General features: G+C 44.0%; 1 protein-coding gene across 2 annotated transcripts in view; it reads right to left on the reverse strand.

Moving 5' to 3' along the window:
- The window catches only part of TULP4 (TUB like protein 4), a 202,835-nt gene that overhangs the window by 136,966 nt on the left and 41,961 nt on the right, over nucleotides 1-23,908 (reverse strand). For both annotated transcript variants that reach the window (XM_074333760.2, XM_074333761.2), the window contains exon 2: nucleotides 6,753-9,010. In XM_074333760.2, coding sequence (XP_074189861.2) covers nucleotides 6,753-7,004 — 252 coding nt within the window. In that variant the 5' untranslated portion in view covers nucleotides 7,005-9,010. The remainder of the gene's footprint in view (nucleotides 1-6,752; nucleotides 9,011-23,908) is intronic.

The raw sequence follows: 23,908 nt of genomic DNA on the forward strand, positions 1-23,908 counted from the left end.
AGCTCTCAGAATGCTCGCAGCAGGACCAAACCCACAGGCACGTGACTGGAAGGCCTTCTCTAGAGAAACGGAACAACAGCCCCAGAGGAACTGCTTGGAGGGTGACATTCCGCGGTCGGCAACCTATCAGTCGGTTCTCCCCCAGGTTGTTCCACAGCCAAGCCCATCAGCTGAAACAACGCCCCCAAACACACACACACAGAGGTGCCAACAGCTGTACAGTACGTTACTTTTAAACATCATCACAAAATTTCAGAATATCTAGGAAAAAGAGCAGATGCCAAAATTTCAATTTTTTTTTAAAAGGTCACATAATAAAGGAGTTAGAATAACAACAGCCAATCTTACAAAGCCCTCGTGAAGTTCCGGGCACTGTTCTAAATGCTTTAAATACAGTAACTCATTTAACCCTTACATCACACCCTATATGAGCAAAGTATTTATAAATCCTTTTCACAAATGAGAAGATTATAGTACAAAGAAATTTAAAACTGTGCTTAAAGCTAGGATTCAAATGGAGTCTAGCATTAGGGCCTGAACTCTTAACTACTATGCTTCTCAATAATAATTCTGCAGGTTTGAAGACTACGGAAAAATACCTTCAAAATTCTGAAGGAACCAACCTCAAAATCTATACCCAGCCTATAGCGAATGAAGACAGAATTAAGATGTTTTTAGACATACAGTTGACCCTCAAACAACACGGGGCTTAGGCGTGGCAACCCCTGTGCAGTCAAAAATCCACACGTAATCTACGTCAGCCCTCCGTGTCTGCGGGTTCCCAACTGCAGATTGAAAATACATACAACTTACGAATTCTTCTTAGGAAGATACTAGAGTATGCTCCAACAAAAAGAAGTTAACCCAATAAAGACATAAAAGATTTAAGAAACAAGGGATCTGGCAGAAGCAAGGGGCAAAGGGAAATCCCAAGATGAAGGAAGTTAAGGAAGTCAGCTGGGCGTCAGGCCCCTTGGACAACCAGGCCAGAGAGAGCTGAGGACAGAGTACTCCCAGACCGAGGGCTCCAGGAAAAAACAAAAAGAACTGATAAATCTCCTCAGTTTGATTTACTGGTTTGAATGTGCAGAAATGTACTGAAGATACAGGAAAATTCACAATAGGTATAGAAACTAAACCAGTGAGAAAAAAATAAGAATTTTTATCACAAGGGAAAAAAAGTTGACTAATAAAGGAAATATAATCATAGTACTCTACTGGGCTCATCGGGGCACAATATTGTCAAGGTTTCAATAATGCAAATACTGCATAATGAGTTAACCAATCATGGCAGAGTAATAGATGATTAGGTAGCCAGGCAAAGCTGGGTGAATGAGTAAGACAGAAAGAGCTAAATGTCCACCCTCCAAGATAGGAAAGACATCAATACACAGAATCCCAAAGCTGATTAATAGAAAAGATAGTAATATAAACCTTTAGTGAACAGCCAGGAGAGGAGGTAGGTGGGCAGGAAACAGGAGTTAGAGCACTGCTATTTTTTATTATTAGCACTGACCTATGTGTAAGTATTACTGTGATAAAAATTCACTCATACTATGCTTTGGTATAAAAGTAGATAAGCCAGTTTAAGTGAAACAAAATTCTGACCTTAATAAACAGAAATGCTCCTATGTGTGCCTCTTTGCTAGAACAGTCCCCTATTCAAAATAAGAACTCATCAGACACTGTTAGAAGAGCTGTTTCTCCAACACTTCCATCTATAATAACTGGTTACACGCTCGTCTCAAGAGTCCCACGAGGCCCCCTATCAGTGTCACAGTGACTGATGTTTACACACTACTTTTTGAAGCAATTCCATCCACAATGAGTTTAGTACAGCCAGTGCTGTCAACTTGCAGATACCACACTAGCGGATGATGCACTGAATTGAATAATAATTTTCATACTCATGATTTTTTCAACACTTCCATTTGAATACAACAATCTTCTAATGGCCTTAGAATGCAACCCAAACCAAAGCACTGCCTTCTTTCATCCCACGAACTTTTATTACTATTGTTTTTTTTATCAGGACTTCTCAGAGGCCGGTCCCCCAGCCCAGTAGCTCGGCCTTGCCGCGCTCTCCAACACCTCAGCAAACTCTTCCCTGTCGCAGTCACTCATAACTCGGTTTCTCTGCTCATTATGGTTCACCTTTTTTGAAGCAGTGTCTCATAGAAGGAAAAACACAGAGACAGGAACTGAAATCCCAGGTGCCACTTTCATCATCCCGCTCTGCACCTTGGACAACTTCCATAACATCTCTGAACCTGAGATTCTTCAACTGTAGAGCAGGTAATAAAACAAAGCTGGAGAGAGTTATTATGAGGGTTAAACAAAATAACAGACATAAAGCACATAGCAAATTGTGGCCACAGAACATACGGCAACTGTTACAGCAGCAGCAGCTCAACATCTATCCTGTGACTCACAGGTCAGCTCCTGCTTCATTGTCGTGGTGCCAAAGCCCAGCAGTGTTCAGCCTCCCATGGGCTTTTAAGTGTTTTCAGAACCCAAAGGGGCTTCAAGGTCCAGCTCATGCCCCGAGCTCCCCGCACCAGCACCCCCCCACCCCCAGGAAGCTTTGCTGACAGCTCTCACCCACACCTCCCCTTCCTTGACCCAGCATTGTGAGTCTAGCCCATCCACCACTCGTGTTTTTTCATGCCCAGTCTAAACAAGAAGATACTCTCCTCAGGAAAAGCAAGTTAACTACGCCTATATTCAAGAAGTTTAAAAACCTACTTTTAAAATATCACATTCACTTCATTCATATATTGCTCCATCCTCCCAGTCTCACTATGAAAATCCTTTTAGTCCATTTTTCCCACTCAAGAAATCCTCAATACTAAAGCTAACAGGTAAAAATGGAGCACCCACCAAACTCTAGGAGATACATTTTATTGTTCAAAATTCCTTTCCAGGGGGCGGCTGGATGGCTCAGCTGGTTAGAGCGCGAGCTCTCAACAACAAGGTTGCTGGTTCAATTCCTACATGGGAGGGTGGGCTGCACCCCAGCAACTAAAGACTGAAAACGGCGACTGGACTTGGAGCTGAGCTGCGCCCCCCACAACTAGATTGAAGGACAACAACTTGGGGCTAATGTGCCCTGGAGAAATACACTGTCCCCCAATATTCCCCAATAAAAATTTTAAAATTCCTTTCCAGGATATAAACGGTTTCCATTATCTGTTCCTCTTTTAATATAGTAAAAGTTTATAGGCAAAAAAGTACAGGAAAGTGTGAGAGGTTGTGGTTTTGGAATTCACAGCTTTAAACACGACACAGCTCTGAAATCCGCTGTGTACACCATCAAAGCCATGAACATTCCACAGGCAGCCCTGAGATGCTTCCGCTCCTACCGCCCCTGCCGTGCGACCCTAAGAGGGCTGTCTTCCATGACGCAGGCGGGTTCACCCCTGCCGGACGGGAGGTGCCTACGCGATGGAACACCCAAAGGGCCTGCCTGGGAAGGAAACCAGACAGACACAGTCACCTCACGTGCTAAAATGCCCTCCCACAAATCAGCGAGATGGCTGCTTTACCAGGAGAGCCACATAAAGTGAGTCACTCAGGCCAAGGCCCTAACAAGATATCTTTAATTCAGACAGGTCAGGAACACACGAGTACGTCATTTCTCAAACTTGACTACAACTGCATGCAAATGCACTGCACACAGAAAGAGCCGTACGTGAGCACTGCGTAGGTCAGATTATTAGGGCAGCACCATGGTCAAACCTTCTGCTGTTGACAATTGATCACAGTGCAGAAAACCCCAGTGGATAAAACCCCCACTGCAAACCACAACCATGTCATAGCATCGTGGAAAGGAGCCAAGGACACCAACTGCCAGTCCAATGAGGGAAATTTTGTCTCAGGGCAGGTGGAAGTGTATGGGCCCCCATCCTGGTCCAGCCGGAGACTCCGAGAGTGTCATCCTAGGGAAACACCTGATGCAATGAGGTGAACAGTCGTATGCTTAGGCCGGAGACAAGGAAAACACGATGCCTTCTCGTCACACAGAAGAGAGAAACTGCTTCTCTGCAGCTAGAATGTGGCTGAATCTTCCTTCTTGCATTACCCAGAAAAAAAACCGATCTAAGTTCTATTTCTCAAGGCCCCACTCAAAAGTCACCTTCACCAGAAAATCTGTGGTAAACCTCACCCTGAATTCCTCCAAGGAGCCCAAGCTTTCTTCTGTACTTAACTGAAATGCAGTGGAGAGAGATACCCAGGCGCACACGGCAGGCTCACTGCTGGACTGTGGGCTCCACGTGGTGGACCGTCATTTATCTCACCCCACAGTGGCGAGCATACACACCGCATACACGAACGACAGAGACGCAATAAATACCTGCTGATGGCATGTGTATTTTCAAATCGCGCGTGTGTGTTGTGTGTGTGTGTGTGTTGTGTGTGTGTGTTTTAAAATCTTAACTGTAAAACAGAAACTAAAAAACACTGTCTCTGGACTCATGAGTCAGACTAGTAACCGAATTTATGAGTGATATCATAAGGATTGGAAAGAAAATAATGAATAGGGTATGAGGTGTGTTAACGTCACTATTTATATACATAGCATGCACCATTTTCAAAGCCCTTTCAAAGAAAGACTCCCATAGATTCTCACAACAACTCTGAATGGAGGAATTATGTCCATTTAACCATGAGTAAACTGATGACATGGACAGGACCAAACCAGCTAGTTAAGTGACAAAGAATGTCTTGCACTAGAGATGGAAGAACAAGAACAGAAGAGGGCGAAACAGGCAATAAAACAGTCCTCCTGTACGTCCATCACTGATACCACAGTAGGTGACCACACATCCACCAAAAGTCACTTTTTATGAACAACTGATAAGGAAGATAAAAGATTTACAGTGACTTTAACCCCAAATTAGCCAAATTTTCTCACTAGAATTCGTGTATAGATCCTGAAATCTGTTAAATCCTATATTGTTTTAAAATCAAAAGTGGTTTTCAAATCTCTCCTAAGTTTAAGAAAGTTGATCTTCACCACGCACAGTGACGCAAAAAGACCAGGCTCGGCAGGCCAGCAGTAGCACGGTCTTCTAGAAGGAGGGTGGACCACAGGAAGGAGAGTGAAGGCCAAATCTAGATGTTCAGACTCACCACGGAGCACAACGGAAAACTAAGATTCAACTACCAGGGAGCTCACTCTTGTAATCCAAAAATCCTCGTTCTTTTTGGAATTGTGACACATCATATAGTATTTTTAGGAAGGAGAAAAGATAATAAAGTGCATTAGATTTAAGTTTTTTAGAATAACAACACTTGAGAAAATAAATATACACCCTTACGGGTTACTCCACAATGGGTTAAACAGCAGCGTTTAAGACAAAATATCCGTGAGGATGAAGGTCAAGGAGAGAGGGGGAGTGTTTCAGGTGTCATTCAGAAGCCGAATACAGTGGGAGGTCGTGCTAACAACTGGACTTGGGAACAAGGAAAGGACTCTGCGTTGCAGCTTGACTGGCTGTCTGGTCCTGGGGAGAAGACAGGGGGTGGAACAGGTCTGGTGGCTGAAGGGGCGGGGGAAACGAGTTCTCTTGGGTGCCCTACCATTTGAGACGCCTAGTAACTGACGTCTGATTTTGTATCTTATGTCTCAAGTCGAAGAATGGAGTCTGGAATTAAGAGGATGAAGGCAGATGGGAGATATAAATTGGGGAGTCCACCAGTCACAGGTGGATTTAAAGCCCACTTAGAGAGATCACCTAGAAGACGGTGCATGCCTAGGGTCCTCAAACATTTAAAGATGAAGTGAAAACAGGCAGAGCCAGCAAAGGGTGGCAAGTAGGAGCCAGAAGAGTAAGAGGAAAACCAGGAGAGTGCAGTGTCCTGGAAAGCAAGCGAGAGTAACATTTCAACTCCACTGAATGCCACCAAGACGTCAATTACAATCAAGTGACCTATGGGTTTAGCAACCTGCAGTCAACAGGAAGCTGACCGTTTCAAGCGGGGGGGGGGGGGGGGGGGGGGGGGGGGGGGGGGGGCACAGTGCAGTGGGCCAGCAGGTTAAAAGGGATAAAAATGACATTTTAAACACTGGGAGGTGAGGAAGTGAAGGCCACAAGAACAGACAGCCTTCTGGCGACCACAGAAGGGAGGCTGCTCAGCGTACAGAGGGGGTGAGGCGGGCCGGGGGTCAGAAGACTCCTCTGAGAAGAACCCAAGCGGGGCCATTCCTATAGCGATGTGTCCCTACAATGAAACTAATTCCACCAAACATGCATGACTGCCTGTCTGCTCTTAAGTGAAGAAAATCCTGTTAAATGAAAAATCGGTACTAACCATGACTAACTTGTATGACATCGATAATATCTCTAAGAAATTGTTTTCCAGAAGAAAAACATTCCCAAGTTTTTCCGTTGTGAAATCGGCAGATTGCAAGGCCTGATATCTGCGTTGGGCTCTGGGCTGTGGCCAGAGGCAGGGTCCCGACCTCCCTGCACTTCCTCGCTGGAGCTCCCGGGATGCGGGTGGGGTGGGCGTGGGGTTCCCGCACCGGGAGGAGGGCGAGGGCCGATACAGTAACTAAACAATGGGCACGGGGTGGGCCTACCACTTTCCCACCCGAACCCTGAAGGCAGAATTCATGGTCTGAAAAGTCTCACTTGGCAGCGAGTCTAAGACACGGAAGGAAAGGAAGTTGTGAGTCCGCGGAAGGAGGGGGGAGGCTCAAAACCGCCACAAAAGTGCCCCGACAGTGAGAGGAAAGCGCAGCTCACCTCGCTGTTGTGGCCCCGCAGGTTGAAGTTGATTCTCTGGGGAGTGCTCCTGTCCCGGCGACAGTGGCTGGAGGTGAAGGTCACCCCGACGACGCCCCGGCCGTTGCCCGTGGCCAGCCAGCCCTCCTCGTAGTAGCGCCTCCTGCACACCGGCTTCTCCTTCTCGCTCTTGGGGACGCGCCCCTTCCAGGACAGGCAGAGGATATTGGAGTCGCTGCAAAGGACGGGCCCCTGTTCCACCGCTGCATACATACTTCCTGTCAGTGAACTGTTTGACTTACAAAGTAATGCTGAAAGCCAAAAAATTTAAACCAATTCCTTTCATTGATTTATTCTATTTTCCTGGTTGGTTTGCGTTGTTTTCCCCGACTCCCTTTAATTAGGATTGACCTGGATCTAATTAGAAGGTTCGTATTGTATAAAGATCCACCAAATGCATAGTGAAAAAATTCCTCTATAAAAGATGATGGCAGTCTGCTAAGAAAAGGTAATGCTTAAAAAAACGTGGGGTCCATTTTTATTTTCAAGTCCTTAGAGGAAGAGCAGGTTGACCCTTTGGAGAAAGAGCGTTAATACTTGGTGATCGAGAAACTGAGTTTTCTTCTTTTTACTCAACTTGGTTATTCTCATTCAGCCTGAGATTCCAGTTTAGTGTAATATGATTCCAGAGACCAAGGGTTGCAAATACATAGATTTCAAGTAACTTAAGGCTTTAAAAGAATCCCTCGAGCTGGAATTTTTCTCTTCAAAAGTTCAGATGCAGAGACAGAACACAGGGGATCATCCTCCTTCTGAAGCTGCCCTCTGGCGTGTTTTCTCAACTAGACAAATTTCTGCTGCTAAAGCTGAAAAAGATTGCATAAAGGGAAAAAAAGGCACACAAACCGTGCAAAACGACCCGAGTTTGTGCAGACAGCAGTCCGAGCGTAGGAAGAAAAGAAGACTCTTTCCCACTGTTCAGTACCAGAACCGTCCCGGCTCAGAGCCTACCCCGGTCTCCTGGCAGGTGGCTGTGTCCCGGGGGAGTGCTGGGCTCCATCTCACGCCCGAGCGCACGCAGGCCCACACAGCGCTCAGTGCCATACAGGCATCGGGAGGAAGCTCCTCCACTCAGCAGAACCAGAATGTTCTGAAGCTCCGGAAGTGGTCCGAGGGTTGCCTCGGGTGAGTCCCAAATTCTCTTGCTGACCAAACGGAGCCTCACTGCAGGACTCAGGCTCTTTCGCCCCCGTCTCCTTCCTCCTCACCTAATCAATTCTCCCCTCTCTGCTCCTAAAGATCACATATTTTTTCATCTTGAAGAAAGAAAACTAATCTCAGAATTAAGTCCATCAAGTAATCCTCCTCTTATATGCAAGTCTTCTTGGACTCACTCAACAGAAAAGCGAATCCCTTCAAACGGAAACACAGGCAAGGTGGGGTTCTTCCCCACTGTTTCCCTAAAGAGTTACCATGCTTTGCTCATGGGACCTTTCCTGAAGTTCACATTCAGAGAATGTTTCCAAACACCACAAGTACAGTCCAAAGCAAGGAAGCTTTGCTTGTTCCTTGGGATTTATTTTGCAATTATCGGTTTCAATTGCTACCTTAAGATATTATCCTATAGATACAGAAAAGGAAAAGGGAAATCATAAATTAAAATTTCTCGAGTACAGTCAACTGACAAAGGCAAAAGACTCAGTTCATTGTTCACACTTGTCCCATCAAACATGTAATGGCTTTGCTCTAGCCATAGCCACACAGTAAGAGTTACTGTCAGTCCAGAATTTTAAAGTCTGTCCAAATTATCAAACCTACTGAAAAATAAAGTGCAAAAAACACTGCCTGGTCCCACCTGCAATGCTTGAAATCACACTTCTCCCTCAGTCACTGTCTCACTTAGCTCTTCTTTAAACTGGAGAGGTATTTTTGAGGCTTGATCTGTGCAAGTTTTTTCTTCTTCTTTTGCAAACTTTCTTTACCCGTGAAGACCATATGGAAAATTGGCCATTAGTGATGTATTTTTCTCCCTGGGCTCCTGAGCCCAGTGGTGTCAAGTTGCTCCATCTGAGTCTTAAATTAATTTTCATCAGATGTAAAACTCTTCAAGTGTGCACCAAGTGAGCCTGTCTTCTTGCGTAAATGTGTATGTATATAAAGATGGTTTTAAATATACAAAGATGTACACTCTTCAACTGATACACATAGTGCCTGCTTTCCCAGTCATTTCAGGAACCATCTCATTAATCACAGCTTGAAGGCCCTGGAGTCTTACAAATCTGTAAAACAAAATAGGATAAAAAAAAAAAAAAAACAAAAACACAAAAAACTTTAAAATGCCGAAGAATAAAGGTTCTAACAGAATAATTGCTATAACTGAAATTGAAGACCCATCTTTACACTTACACATATCAAATGGAGCTAGTGATTGGTAAAATAGCAAAGGGTATATATACCTCACCAATTTACAGACAAGACACAACATAAGGAGTCTGGATGCCTTGTACCGTTTATTAAATTTGCCGGTAAGTAGCTGGCGTATCTGAATGAACCCACTGCCTCTGTTCTCCCACACCTTGCTGTCCTTTCTAGGACTCTGGGCCCTGAATGTGCAACTTGAGCCCTCAGCCCCGGTCCTGGATAAGCAGGAAACCTCCAAAAGGAGACTGAAGTGGCTCAGGCGAGTTATGTGGATTGATTTGTTTCACTATCGGTAAAAGATGTTCCCTGAGGACACGTGGCAGCAAGGCCTTTAAAACCCCTCCGTCCCGACTGGAGACAGGTCACAGCGCAAAGCACAGCTGTTTTCTCAGCTTTTCAAGCGTCTCCTAGTGAGAAAGTCCTCCAGAATCTGTCTCCAGCAAGTCCATCCTCCCGGCCTTCCCTCTGCCTGCAGTCCAGTCCTGCACCCCATCCACAAACATGCCCATGACTCAGTCCCTAACGTTCCCACACCATTCACCCCTCCAGAGGACTCTCAGAGTGACCTTCCTAAAATTCAAGACTGCTCAAAGAGCCTGGACTGTTCGTTCCTGGCTTGGGCAATCCCTGAAGGGCTAGTGAAACAGACAGCCTATCCCCAAAATACCTGACCCTGACCTCTAGTGCTGGGCCCAGGTATGTGCATTTCTAACAAGCTCCTAAGAGATGCGAACGCAGCTGGTGTGAGGACCAGGCTTTGAGAACCCCCCATCTACGGGATCAAGTCACAGCAAGACCCTTTACCATCTGATTTCACTCGTCCTGTCTCCTGCAACAACCTTCCCATCCAGCCTGTGTTACCACCAGGGCATCTGGCCACTTCCTGCCCCCCAAAGTCCTGTGCTCGTCCTCTCCTTCATGTTCCCACTCCCTTGCCAAGCCGAACCCTACAGTAGCACCTCTCCTGTGACACTTCCCAGAATACCTTGCTAACTTCTGTGATGGCGCTCATCACACTGCATTCCAACACTCCTCTCTGCTCCTAGAGGCCAGAACCCTATCTTTCTTCTCCCTGGTTAGAGCATAAACTAGATACTTGATAAAAGCAGGAAGCAGCAGGAAGGAGCAAGGCAGATGCTACACACAATTTCCTTGAGAAACCCTAATTCAGATGTGTCATACTATATATATTTTGTATATGCCGATAAAGCAAAACAACCAAAATCTCTCAGGAAGCACTTGTACCTGAGGAAAAGAATGAAAACAAATGCTATAAAATTCTAATGAATGCCACGTTCTTCCTGCCAAAATGCTACTGCCACCGCATACTCCTACTACCTTCAGCACTGATTCTGGCCTCGGTCAGTGTCCAATGGGAAGAGCAAAAGCAGCTTCTCAAGACCCAGCTCTATACACGTAGGGGTTTTAAACTATTTAAGAGCATAATTTGGATTATTAAAGCATCCTCATCAAATACAACAATGTAAACTGTAAATTCCCTATAAGGTCAAAATTATTTTTCTAATAACACTAAGACATTATTTGCTTTCCTCACTATGTTGACAACTTGCACCAACGGTGCAAAAGTGATAGCTCCTTAGCACCACTGGTACCACATCATCAAATTTTTTTAAAGTGTCAGCTTCACTTAACAATAGCAGGAAAAATTACTAATTTTATTAAATCTCAACCACTATGTACATAGCTATTTAAAATTCTGTGTTTCTAAGTAGCAACCACATATAAAGCATTTCGGCTGACTACTGAAGTACAATGGTAACCCTGAGAAAAAGCACTTTGGGCTACAGTTAAAGTTGCAAGCTGAACAAGTTGCTTTTATAATGGAATACCATGTTTACAGAAAAGAATGAATGACAAATAACTGTAATTCAGGCTTGGGTCCTTGGCAGACATTTACTTGAACATGAACAAAATGAACCTGTCACTTTAAGGAAACTGACAGTATTTGTTGCCCATAATAAAAGTTGAACTTTCAAGTTAAAATTAGAATTTTGGGAAAACCAGCATCTATCACTGTGAGCTTGATAGCTCCCCAAGATTTAAAGACATTCTGCATGCAACTGGAGGTAATATTAACAAGTGTGAACTTTTATATTGTACCATGTTTCCCCGAAAACAACACCTAACCGGAAAATAAGCCCTAGCATGATTTTTCAGGATGACATTCCCTGAACACAAGCCCTAATGCGTCTTTTGGAACAAACCTTAATATAAGACCCGTCTTATTTTCAGGGGAACACGGTAGTTCGTATTTCAGTGTGACAATATTTGGAAGATTTGTATTAAGTTGGTGAACCAATATTTTCCAAAATCACCAATCACGATGATACAAATTATGCTTGAGTAAAAGAGCCATTCAAAGTGCAAGAAAGACAGATACATTTTAATATAACCAAAAAATTCACTGATATATTTAAATTCTATATTGCTACTAATCTTTGAGAAACTACCACTTGTTGAGTTTTGGTATAGTATCAAAAAAAATATGCACGATTATCTGAAAGTCTATTAAAATAGACCTCCCTTTTCCAACTACATATCTGTGTGAGGTTAGATTTCCTTCATGTATTTCAACAAAAACAACATATTGCAACAAATTGAATGCAAAAGCAAATAGAATCTAGCTATCTTTCACTAAATCAGGGATTAAAGATATTTTGCCAAAATGTAAAATAATACCACTCTTCTCAGTAAATTTTTTAGTTAGGAAATATAGTTATTTTTCATAAAAATGTATTATATTTCTCAGTTTTAATTTTTAATATTTTAATATAAACAGCTAACACCCATATAAACAAATGTTCTTTTGAGCCTCAAATAATTTTTTAAGAATATAAAAGGGCCTTGTTATCAAATAGTTTGAAAACCACAGATGTATGCTAAGGCTCCAAAAGTATGCCTTAAATAACTAATGTAGGATAAATTTTCATAGTAAAAGCATATTTTACTATGAAAAGTGCTTCATTTTATGTATGTTGCAAAAGCAAATAGGAGTTTAACCAAACTTTAAAAATTGTAAAGTACCATAATGCTAGACATAAGGTAGATATTTTAAGAAAAATGACATGCAACTTTATTATGACTCAAATGGTGTGGAGACAGAACCCCAAAAAGCAGTTTCCAGGCTCTCGGCCTCACATAGAAAGCTGCTGGCTCAGGTAGTAAATGGCCATCAACTGTGATGGGATGGCCATCAGCTGTGGCGAGTTGGCCGTCAGCTGTAACCAGTGAGCCATTGGCCACTAATATAACTGCTGTGGCTGTGCTAGCAGAAAGAGAAAAAGCATGGGGGCTAGCGAGAAGATGGCGGCTGGGCTGGCAAGCGCGGATGGCGGTTTGCGGACAGTGTGGATCCAGCCTCCAGTGAGAGTATAGTGCCGCCAGCGAGAATATACTGGTTTCACTCCCCTACCTATGACTGCGTGAGTGTTCCTTTTTGGCCTCACCATGTCCTGCGTTCTTATGTGCGGAGCAGGAGCAGAGACCCCGCATGACACCCTGCATGACAAATGGCGCAGCGAGCAGGGTCCCCCGCACGACACATGGCGTAGTCGGCAGGATATGGTGCCGGCCAAAGCTCTCCAAAGAGTGGTGGAGCAGTTTGTGTGTATGAACACTCAGTCTCTGGAAGACCAGGAGGAGCAGCTGCCGGAGAGCTGGACCCCCGTGGAGGGGTGGGAGGATGTGAACGGTTCTCCCACCAGCACAGGAAAAGCCATGCAGCTGCTGCAGAGATGGAGCCCCGTGGAGAGGTGGAAAGATGTGGACGGTTCCCCAACCAGCAGAGGCTGGAGAAAGCAAAGGTCGTTACAGCCCTGTGAGCCGGGGAAGTTCCTGCTCAGGCAGCCCGGATGCAGGACTTATAGTCCCAGGAGGTAACGCTTGCTGAGTCCTCCATGGGAGATGAGGGTGAGGTCAAGTTTGTCCCTCATCCCCAGGGCAGCCCTGGCGAATGACTATGGACTATGGGGAATTGCCTTCCATCCCTAATTTAATGGACAGCTTAGCTGTTTATTTGGGAACACACCACCATGTAGTGGAACTGGGGGATATTTGCTTTTGTGTCTTGATCAGCCGCCATTGAGAATATGTAAGCACCTTGACTGTGAGCCGCTGTTGTTCCAGCAGGGTACCCTGAGAGGCCCAGAGAGAGTGGCAGTGCCCTGAGAGCCCTGGCTGTGTCCAGGAAGTCTGGCTGTGCCCACAGAGAGTGGCAGTGCCCTGAGAGCCCTGGCTGAGTCCAGGAAGTCTGGCTGAGCCCTGAGATGCCCTGGCTGTGTCCAGGAAGTCGGGCTGTTCCCAGAGAGAGTGGCAGTGCCCTGAGAAACCCTGGCTGTGTCTGGGAAGACAGGTGGTACCCTAAGAAGCCCAGGAAGTCTGGCTGTGCCGAGAAGTACTGGTGGTGCCCTGAGAAACCCTGGCTGTGCCCAGAGAGCCTGGCTGTGTCCAGGATATTGCATTCACCTCCAGGCTCCTCGCACAGGGCCCCTCGCGGAAGACGCTTGTCGTGTAGATTGTGAGGCGAGAGCCTGTAGGGGTGGAGTGTGAGGACAGAGCCCCAGAAAGTAGTTTCCAGGCTCGGCCTCACATAGACAGGTGCTGGCTCAGGTAGTAAGTGGCCATCAACTGTGATGGGATGGCCATCAGCTGTGGCTAGTTGGCTGTCAGCTGTTACCAGTGAGCCACTGACCACTAATATAACTGCTGTGGCTACGCTAGCAGAAAATGGGGCCTAGCAAGAAGATGGCGGCTGGGCTGGCAAGCGTGGATGATGGTTTGCGAACAGTGTGGATCCAGCCTCCAGTGAGAGTATAGTGCCGCCAGAGAGAATATAGTGGTATGACTCCCCTACCTATGGCTCCGTGGGTGTTCCTTTTTGGCCTCGCCATATCCTGCGTTCTTGTGTGGGGAACGGGAGCAGAGACCCCGCATGACTCCCCGCACGACAAATGGCGCAGCGAGCAGGGTCCCCTGCACGACAAATGGATAATGGATACAGAAAACTAACAACAGAAAACCACAACCGTAGTACCCTGACTACTGAAGGCCTGCTCCTATTTCAGCGCTACCATTAATAGAAACGGGTGATGCTGGAGGCTTCCCTTTTTTCTTATTTTCTCGTAAGCATGAGAAAATGAGGATATAACTGATTAACTAGCTTCTGAGGGGAAGTTTGCTGTCCAATCAACACTAGGAAAGGGATTTAGTACAGAAAGATTAAAAAGCAACTATTCAATTGAAAGCAGGGACTCAAACAGACATTTATTTGTCTTCCCATGTTCATAGCAGCATTACTGACAATGGCCAAAAGGTGGAAGAAATCCAAGTGCCCATCAACAGAAGAATAAATAAAATGTGGTGTATACATACAATGAAATATTAGCCTTAAAAAGAAATGAAATTCTGTCTGATACATGATACTACATGGATGAACCTTGAAGACACTATGCTACGTGAAATAATCCAGACAAGTAAGGACAAACATTATAGGATTCCATGTACGTAAAGAACCTAGGATATAAAATATATGGTGATGGAAGGAGAACTGACTCTGGGTGGTAAACACACAATGTGAGATATAGATGATGAATTACAGAATTGTACACCTGAAACCTACGTAACTTTACTAACCATTGTCACCCCAAAAATCTTTAAAAAAAAAACCTAGAATAGTCAAATTCACAGAGACAGAAGTAGAATAGTGGTTGCCAGGGGGTGAGGGTGAGGGGAATGGAGAATTATTTAATGGGTACAGAGTTTCAGTTTGGGAAGATGAAAAAATTTGGAGATGGTTGCATAATAATGTGAATATACTTAAGGTGATTGAATTTACTTAAAAATAATAAAAATGGTAAATTTTGTTATATATTTTATCTCAATTTTAAAAATCAGGTAATTAAGAAAAGCAACTATTCACCAAAGTCTTTCAATGACAGATTGAAAGTGAATAGTCCTCAGTTTGGCAATATGGTATTTTTTATCCTAAATACTGTAAGGCAGGCCCCTGAGCGATCCCTGGAGCTTTTCAGCATAGTATGAAAGGCTGAGCTTGTCAGCTCATAGTAACTAGGATACTACGATCGCTAATCTCGGAATTCTGGCCCACACCTGCTTCTGGTAATTGCCGCTCATTTTCAGACTATTCCTACAAACCACTGAAAAGCCCATTCCTGCTTTCAGGAGAGTACAATCTTAAAACAAGGAACACATGTGACTGAATTACTAACCCGATAGTGGTCTAGGAGTCCGTGAACTTCTAAGACGCTTTCCACCTTAACTTTCCACACTGTCCAGTTCTAATGGCAAACTGGAGTCCCAGAATGAGGGGAAATACACCTTAGGAATGGAATGGCACATTGTTGAGGAAAGGAAACAGAAACACTATATTGTATAGGAATTATAGACACTCCTGGGGTAATTAACCAACAAATTTTAACTGAACATCTATTATGCAGAAGGCCCCTGTATTCACTGCCTCTGTCATCCCCAATTAGAAATTCTATTTTCTAACTAGAGTTATTTTCACTAGTTTGTTTTATCAGATTCCTACTTTCCACCAACATGAATAAAATTCACTAGTGGGGGGGAATAAAACTGCACTTTTGGTGTTTTTATTTTAAATCATCTGAATTGATGTTAGAGATCAGAGAAAATAAATTAGGGAAGACATTTTCCATTTACATAATTTTGATAGAAATATTCATCATAAGTTATAAGGATGCAACCACTCTGGGAACCAGTCTGGGATTAGCTAGCACTGCTGAAGATGGGAACACGTTACAAACAACAGTTCCACTTAGGAAAAGGTCCACTAAACACATTCTTTACCAGTCCAGGGGACAGACCCACGGGCCTCCAGGGGACAAACACGGGCCTCCAGGGGACACACACACGGGCCTCCAGGGGACACACACACGGGCCTCCAGGGGATACACACACGGGCTTCCAGGGGACACACACGGGCCTCCAGGGGACACACACACGGTCCTCCAGGGGATACACACACGGGCTTCCAGGGGACACACACGGGCCTCCAGGGGATACACACACGGGCCTCCAGGGGACACACACGGGCCTCCAGGGGACACACACGGGCCTCCAGGGGATACACACACGGGCCTCCAGGGGACACACACGGGCCTCCAGGGGACACACACGGGCCTCCAGGGGACATATACACAGGCCTCCAGGGGACACACACGGGCCTCCAGGGGACACACATGGGCATCTGTGGGGGGCCGAGCCCCAGAAAGTAGTTTCCAGGCTCTCGGCCTCACATAAACAGGTGCTGGCTCAGGTAGTAAATGGCCAACTGTGATTGCATGGCCATCAGCTGTGGCTAGTTGGCTGTCAGCTGTAACCAGTGAGCCATTGGCCACTAATATAACTGCTGTGGCTATGCTAGGAGAGAGAAGAGAGAGGAGAGAGAAAGAAAGAGAAAGAATGGGGGCTAGCAAGAAGATGGCGGCTGGGCTGGCAAGCGTGGATGGCGGTTTGCTGACAGTGTGGATCCAGCCTCCAGTGAGAGTATAGTGCCGCCAGAGAGAATATAGTGGTATGACTCCCCTACCTGTGGCTCCGTGGGTGTTCCTTTTTGGCCTCACCATATCCTGCGTTCTTGTGTGGGGAGCGGGAGCAGAGACCCCGCAGGCCTCCCTGCATGACAGCATCCATAGCAGCAGCACCATTTACATCAGTCAAAAACTGAAAGCCACCCAAATGGATGAGTGTGGTATATTCACACAACAGGATTCTGTACAGCAATGAAAGTGAACAAACTCCACAGAACAAGATGGGGGAATGTGACAAATATATTGAGTAAACGGATCTTATGACATATGGATCCATTTACATAAAGTTCAAAAACAGGGAAAACCAATTTTATCAGTTACGACTGCACACAGACAGTATAAATAAAACACTTTTAAAAGCAAGGAAAATCTGACGTGCAGCAGCGTAGTGGTTCCCTGGGGGTGGAGACGGGGAACGGAGAGGCACACAGGTGCCAGCAATGTTCCATGTCTGGCTCTGGGTGGCGGCTATGGATGTTCACTCCGTAATCATTCTTCACTCCCTACACGTCTGGCATCTTCTTCTACACGCACGCTGTATCTCACAGTAATCAGGTTTAACAAGCTCAGCTATATTAGACACCCGTCCTCAGGGACTTTTAGAAAACTTACATCATTAAGAAAGAATTTTTAAAATCATTATATCCAACCGTAATTAGGAGTAGTCTCCTAATCTAGAAAATCCCAGTCAAGTATCAAAGATGTTATTTTAGTTAGTTGTCAAGCTAAGAAAACACATATTAATAACAAACAGAGGTAAAAGAAAATTTCAGAATATAGTTGTGAGGACAGAGTCCCGAGGGCAGTTTCCAGGCTCTCGGCCTCACGTGGAAAGATGCTGGCTCGGTTACTGGATGGCCATCCGCTGTGACTAGTTGGCCGTCAGCTGTAACCAGTGAGCCATTAGCCACTAATATACCTGCTGCGGCTACGCTAGGGGGTTGGCAGAGAAGCGGACGGCAGGTTGCGGATCCCGTGGCTCCTGCTTCCCGTGTCTCCAACCCAGCTGCCAGCAAGACTATAATCGTACGACTCCCCTACCTATGGCTCCGTGGGTGTTCCTTTGGGGCCTCACATGTCCTGTGTCCTTATGCAGGGAGTCGGACCAGAGACTCCGCATGACATAGTTCGATTTCTCTCTAAAGGATAAAAACTTCAGAGAGTAGTTAAGCAGAAGATTGAGATGAGAAGCAAAAACTAGATTTGAGGAAAAAATACATAGGTGTTGTTAGATGAATGCAAAGCAGGAAGAAAAAGACAATAGAAAGTTTTGAATAAAATATTCCAAACACCCTAAAGTTTCAGTTTTGATTGCAGACTGGTTGGAGAGAAGAAAGGGAAAAGAAAAATGAATTTTCTTGGTTGGTAATGCACACTAAACACATCCCCGTGTCTAGGGTACTCTAGAGACAGTCCATTTTCTTCGACTCAGCACCACGGCTGGCGAGGTAGAGGGAGGGGCGCTCTCTCCATCCCAGGCCTCCCCTCGCTGCCCCCTCTCCACAGATGGCAACAGATCCTGAACTTTTCTTTTGAACTGAAGCAACTAAGATAACCTGTCTCTAATTACAGTTACTCCTCCCCCTGGGGAATTTTCCACAGCCCACAAATATCCACAGAGCCCCAGGCTGTTCTAACTGGTTCCTAATTAGCTCCAATAGCTGCCCAGAGGCTAGTTCAAACTTGCCTTCTAAGGTAGGAATCTCAGCAGTCACTTGTCACGTGGCTCTACGTACACTTGTAGGGAAACAACTACACACATGAAAAATTTACACTACCACTGCAAAGAGAATGGAGTTTAACAATGATTTAATATATTTACTGTGTTATCCTCTAGCTCTTACTTCTCAAAACACGCTGGTGAGATGCTAACTAAAGACATGCAGGCGTCACTATGCCCAGGCTTATTCTTACTACCATTGTGTCAGCATCAACTCATTTTCCCATTGACTTGCTCCGTAAATTAATTTAGAGATGCATTCCACACAAAAACTGTCTTATAACAGCGCCAGCTCCTTTAGCTGTAGTACACAGACTTACATGGCAAGGGGCTTCTCTGCTTGCGGTAGAGTTATTTTTCTGTTTAATTCATCACACCTACTAAACCACTGACTCCCAGGCTTCCAGCCTTATCTCACCAGCAGTGATCCCAGTACTGCATTTAATGACGTGTTCCCTACGCACTCAGTACGCTACAGAGCCCCCGTCTCCTAAGGACAAGGGAAACAGTAAGTGCTGCCTGAATGAGGTTCTCTTTATGAACCCTGGTCAAACCGACCACTCAGACTCTGGGTCTCCTGCAAGCCTAAGGCTGGCAGGCATTGCAGCCCATGTGAGTGAAAGAATCCAAGGCAGGCGCCGCGGTCCACTGCTGTGCAGAGAACAGCGAAGACATACTGTTTCAGGGAGAGTTACTCCCTACTTACTTTCCGTGCCTGGTTTCAACGGCCAGTTCTGAGAGCATGAACATCAAATTATCTGCACAGAGAGAGGAGGCCGCGGAGGTTGAAAGACTAACAGCTTGATTACTAGTTTAAAAGACAGTGGAAGCTCGACGCTTCTAAGAGTTCATCTACACCTGAAACTTAGATGGTGAAACACTATGGTACCATATATGGGGCTCACTGGTGTCAAAAGTCATGTGCCTTAATGAAAAAGGAAGAGCATTTCATTTATCAGAGTGACAAAGACTGAAAGGAATAGTAATTCTCAGTGTCATGCAGGGTACACAGAAAAAATCAGAGACCAATTTGGTGATATAATTCAAAAGACTTAAAATGCTGCAAACCTTTTGATTCAGCAAATCTACTTCTGGAAATTTATCACTAGGAAATAATCCTGGATTGTGCAAAGATTTAGCTATAAAGGATTTCCACCACAGCATATTTTATAAGGGAAAAATATGAAATAAACTTTATGTCCAAAATGGGATACTGGTTCAGTAAATATTGGCCCAGACATAAAACAATACTATGCAACCCACTAGTAATTACATTGTAGAAGACTATGGAGTGACATGGTAACGTGTTCTCAGTAACTTAAGTAAAAAGTGAAATTGCAGGTTATAACCTGCTGTATAACTACTGTATAACCAGATCTGGGTAACGTACATCAAACATGCAGAAAAGGAAGGCACAGGACACACAAATAAACATAGGAGAAAGTCCGAGTTATCTGGCAAATGCAGATACGGTACATATTCGTCCAGATCAGTCTGGATAAATGCTAATACAAGCACTGGAATCAGAATTCGGGTGCCCAATTGTCCCAAGTTACCCAGACCTGTCCCAGTTTTACACTGAAAGTCCCACATCCGAGGAAACCCTTAAGTGCCAGGCAAACCAGACAGACAGATGGTCACCCTATCAGATATCCAAACTTGGTGCAACCTCAAAGTGGAGAGACTGAGTCACACATATTCTGCAGGGACACAGAGGGAGAAGCTAAAGCTGTCCCCGACTTCGCGGTTCTAGGTTAGAGCAATGCAAATCTTGTCTGTAGGGAACATTCCCAATTTAGGACCTAAGGATTCCCACAGCTGAGTTTCAACAAAAAACCAATAAACAATCAAAAATTATCAAACATACAAAGAGAAGTCATCACGAGCTGTCAATAGAAACAACAAATTTTAGATCCCAAGCCTTCAGAAATTGAAATGAACATCAACAGAATTTAAAATAATTAGGTTTGGATTTCTGGGTTCTCGTCTGGCATATTACAACACGTGGAAATCACCACTCTATCCTCACAACAAGTAAAAAGCTGAACAAATGGAAAAATCAGCTCTTCTTAGATCTGTAAGAGAAGTGAGTCACAGGGAAAAAATTGGAAAGATCAAAAGGCTAATAATACAAAGAATGACACTTACCAAAGCATAAACCAGTAAGCTGCAACCTCTGTGGGAACCAGTCCCAGGGTAGGGAAACCTGAAGTGTAATTGATGAATTGTAGGAGGCTCAGCGTGGGCAAGTCTAAGATAAAAACTTCAGGGGGACCGAGCCATCGGGCCCAGACTCTGTGAGTTTTACTTCCAGCAGCTCACCAGGCCTCACAGTAAATACCGGAGAAAAATCCCCTTGCTGCCAGCAGGGGAAAGGAATCGTTTGGAAATACGCAGAATACTCTGTTCTTAACAAGGCCTGACGTCAGGAGAAACTATTTTATCAGAGCCCAGCTGACCTGGGGGAAGGGATATGCTCGACTCCAGCCACTCTAGCCAACCTGCCCCACCTACGGCACATGGGAGAAATTAAAAAAAAATACGTGAAGACAGTCCAGAGGCAAAGGCCCGCTGAAAGCCTGAGACCCAAAGTTGTGCGGTTGTAACGCACAGCGTAGTGATAATGGTTAAGGACACTGTATTATATACTTGACAGTTACTAACAGAGTAAATCTTAGATGTTCTCACCATAAAAAGAAATGGTAATCATGTGAGGCGATATGGTGTTATCTAACCCTGCTGTGGTAATATAACACAATACATAAATGTATCAGATCACCACATTTCACACCTTAAACTTACACAATGTTTGTTATATGTCAATTATATCTCAATAACACTGGAAGACAAAAAATAACTCAGAGAGAGGGAAGAACGGGCACAGGGAAATTTTTGGAGGTAACGGAACTGTTCCATATTTTGATATAGTGGTGATTACACAACCATTTACATTTGTCAAAATGCACAGAACTGTACACTAAAAGGGGTGAATTTACTGTATGCAAATTATATCTTAACTTTTAAAAACAGTGTCTGGCACACAGTAAATGCCCTACGGTATTAGTAATTATTATTAATGTTCTTGTTATCGGCCAGCCACCAAGTTGGGTACTAAAAACACAATGAGGAGTAAACACAGATATGGTCCTACCTTCATGGAATCTACAGTCCAGTGGTGAAGATTAGACATTAATCAAGTAATTATGGAAATGACAAATAACTCAGAGGGGTATGTGGTGTTCTGAGAGCTGCAGTCTGAAGGGAGAGTAGATGTTGTATATGTGAAGGAAGCGGAGATGGGGGCACGGGGAGGCATGCCAACCAAATGGGCCGGCATGGATGAAGACCATGGCAGAAGAGAACACAGAGTTTGGGAGAAATTCAAAGGAAGGCTAGTATGAGAACTAAGAACGTGTGTTCACACACAAAATCCAAGGTGCCACCTCACACCCATTAGGATTAGTATAAAAAATAAATAAGGGGTGGCAAGGATCTTAAGAAACTGAAACCTTTATGTATTATAGATAAGATTACAAAATGGTATAGCCACTATGGAAAAACAGTACGGAGTTTCCACAAAAATCATTTTGAAAATAAAACTACCATATGATCCCGCAATTCCAATTCTAGGTATGTACCCAAAAGTACTGACAGCAGGATCTTGAACAGATATTTGCACCCCCATGTACCCAGCAGCACTGCTCACAACAGCCAAGAGGTGGAAGCCACCCAAGTGTCCCTCGTCAGATAAATGGATAAACACAATGTGGTGTGTATATACAAAGACATATTGGCCTTAAAAAGGAAGGAAATTCTGACACATATTCCAAAGTGGATAAACCTTAAGGCCATTATGCTAAGTGAAATAAGCCAGTCACAACACGACAAATACTGTGTGACTCCACTTATATGAGGAACCTAGAGGACTCAAATTCAGAGACAGAAAGTAGAATGCTGATTGCCAGGAGGTGGGGGAGGGAGGAATGGGGAGTTGTTGCTTAACGGGTATAGTTTCAGTTTTGCAAGATTAAAAGTCCTGGAGATTGGTTGCACAACAACATGAATATACTTAACACTACAGAACTGTACACTTAGAAATGGTTAGATGGTAAGTTTTATGTTATGTATTTGTCACCACATTAAAAAAATATGGTCACCCACACAAAGACTGAGATATAATCATAGGACTGCAGAATGCTTCCCTACCCCCCACACCTTACCCCGCATAATGAAAGCCTATCTACAGCAGTTCCTTTTAACCAGTATACCATGTCCAGCTATCAAGAAAAAAATTATGAGACATACTAAAAGGCAGAAAACACAGTCGGAAGAGACAGAGCAAGCATCAGAACCAGGCTGGGACATGGCAGGGATGTTGGAATTATCAGACCGGGAATTTAAAACAACTATGATTAATATGCTAAGAGCTCTAATGGATAGACGGCACGAAAGAACATATGGGCAATGTAAGTAGAGCGATGGAAATTCTAGGGGAAAAAACAAACAGTAGTGCTAGAGATCAAAAATACTCTTAACAGAAATGAAGACTGTCTTTGATGGGCTTATTAGTAGACTGGACATGGCTGAAGAAAGAAATCTCCTATAGAAAACTCCAAAACTGAAAAGTAAACAGTAAAAAGAGTGAAAAAACACGAACTCAAAATATCCAAGAACTGTGGGAGAACTGTGTAACATACACGTAACAGGAATAATAGAAGAAGAGAGAAAGGAACAGAAGAAATATTTGAAACAATGAGTGGATTTTCCCACAAATTAATGTCAGACACCAAAGCACATATCCAGGAAGCTAAGAAAACACCAAGCAGGATAAATGCCCCCCCAAACACATGCAGGCATCATTTTCCAACTGCAGAAAATCAAACATAAAGAAAAAAATCCTGAAAGAAGCCAGTGGGAGCGAAACACCTTCCCGATAGAAGAGGAAATAAAAGAATTACGTCTGATTTCTCCTCAGAAACCATGCAAGCAAAAGAGTAGAGTGAAATATTTAAAGTGTTGAGGAAAAAAAACCACCAACCTAGAATTCTATACCCTGCAAAATTACCCTTCAAAAGTGAAAGGCAAACAAAAACTAAGGAAATTTGTCACCACTGGACATACCTTACAAGAAATGTGAAAAGAAGTTCTTTAAAGAGAAGGAAAATTGTATCGGTCAGAAACTCAGATCTACAAAAATAAAAGGCACTGAATAAGGAATAAAGGTAAATAAAAACTTTTATTTTTCTTATTCTTAATTGAACAGATAATAGTTTGTTTAAAATAACACCAACAATGTACTCAATTATATATGCATATACATAAACACACACACACACTCACACATGGCTATGTATGCTTGTTTATAAATGAAAAGAATGAAAGCAATGATGCAAGGGATGGGAGGGAGGAATTAGGATTATTCTGTTATTATAAGGTACTCACAC

The sequence above is a fragment of the Rhinolophus sinicus genome, chromosome 2 (assembly GCF_057876585.1).
Source record: "Rhinolophus sinicus isolate RSI-liver-muscle chromosome 2, RSI-T2T, whole genome shotgun sequence".
NCBI lineage: Eukaryota > Metazoa > Chordata > Mammalia > Chiroptera > Rhinolophidae > Rhinolophus > Rhinolophus sinicus.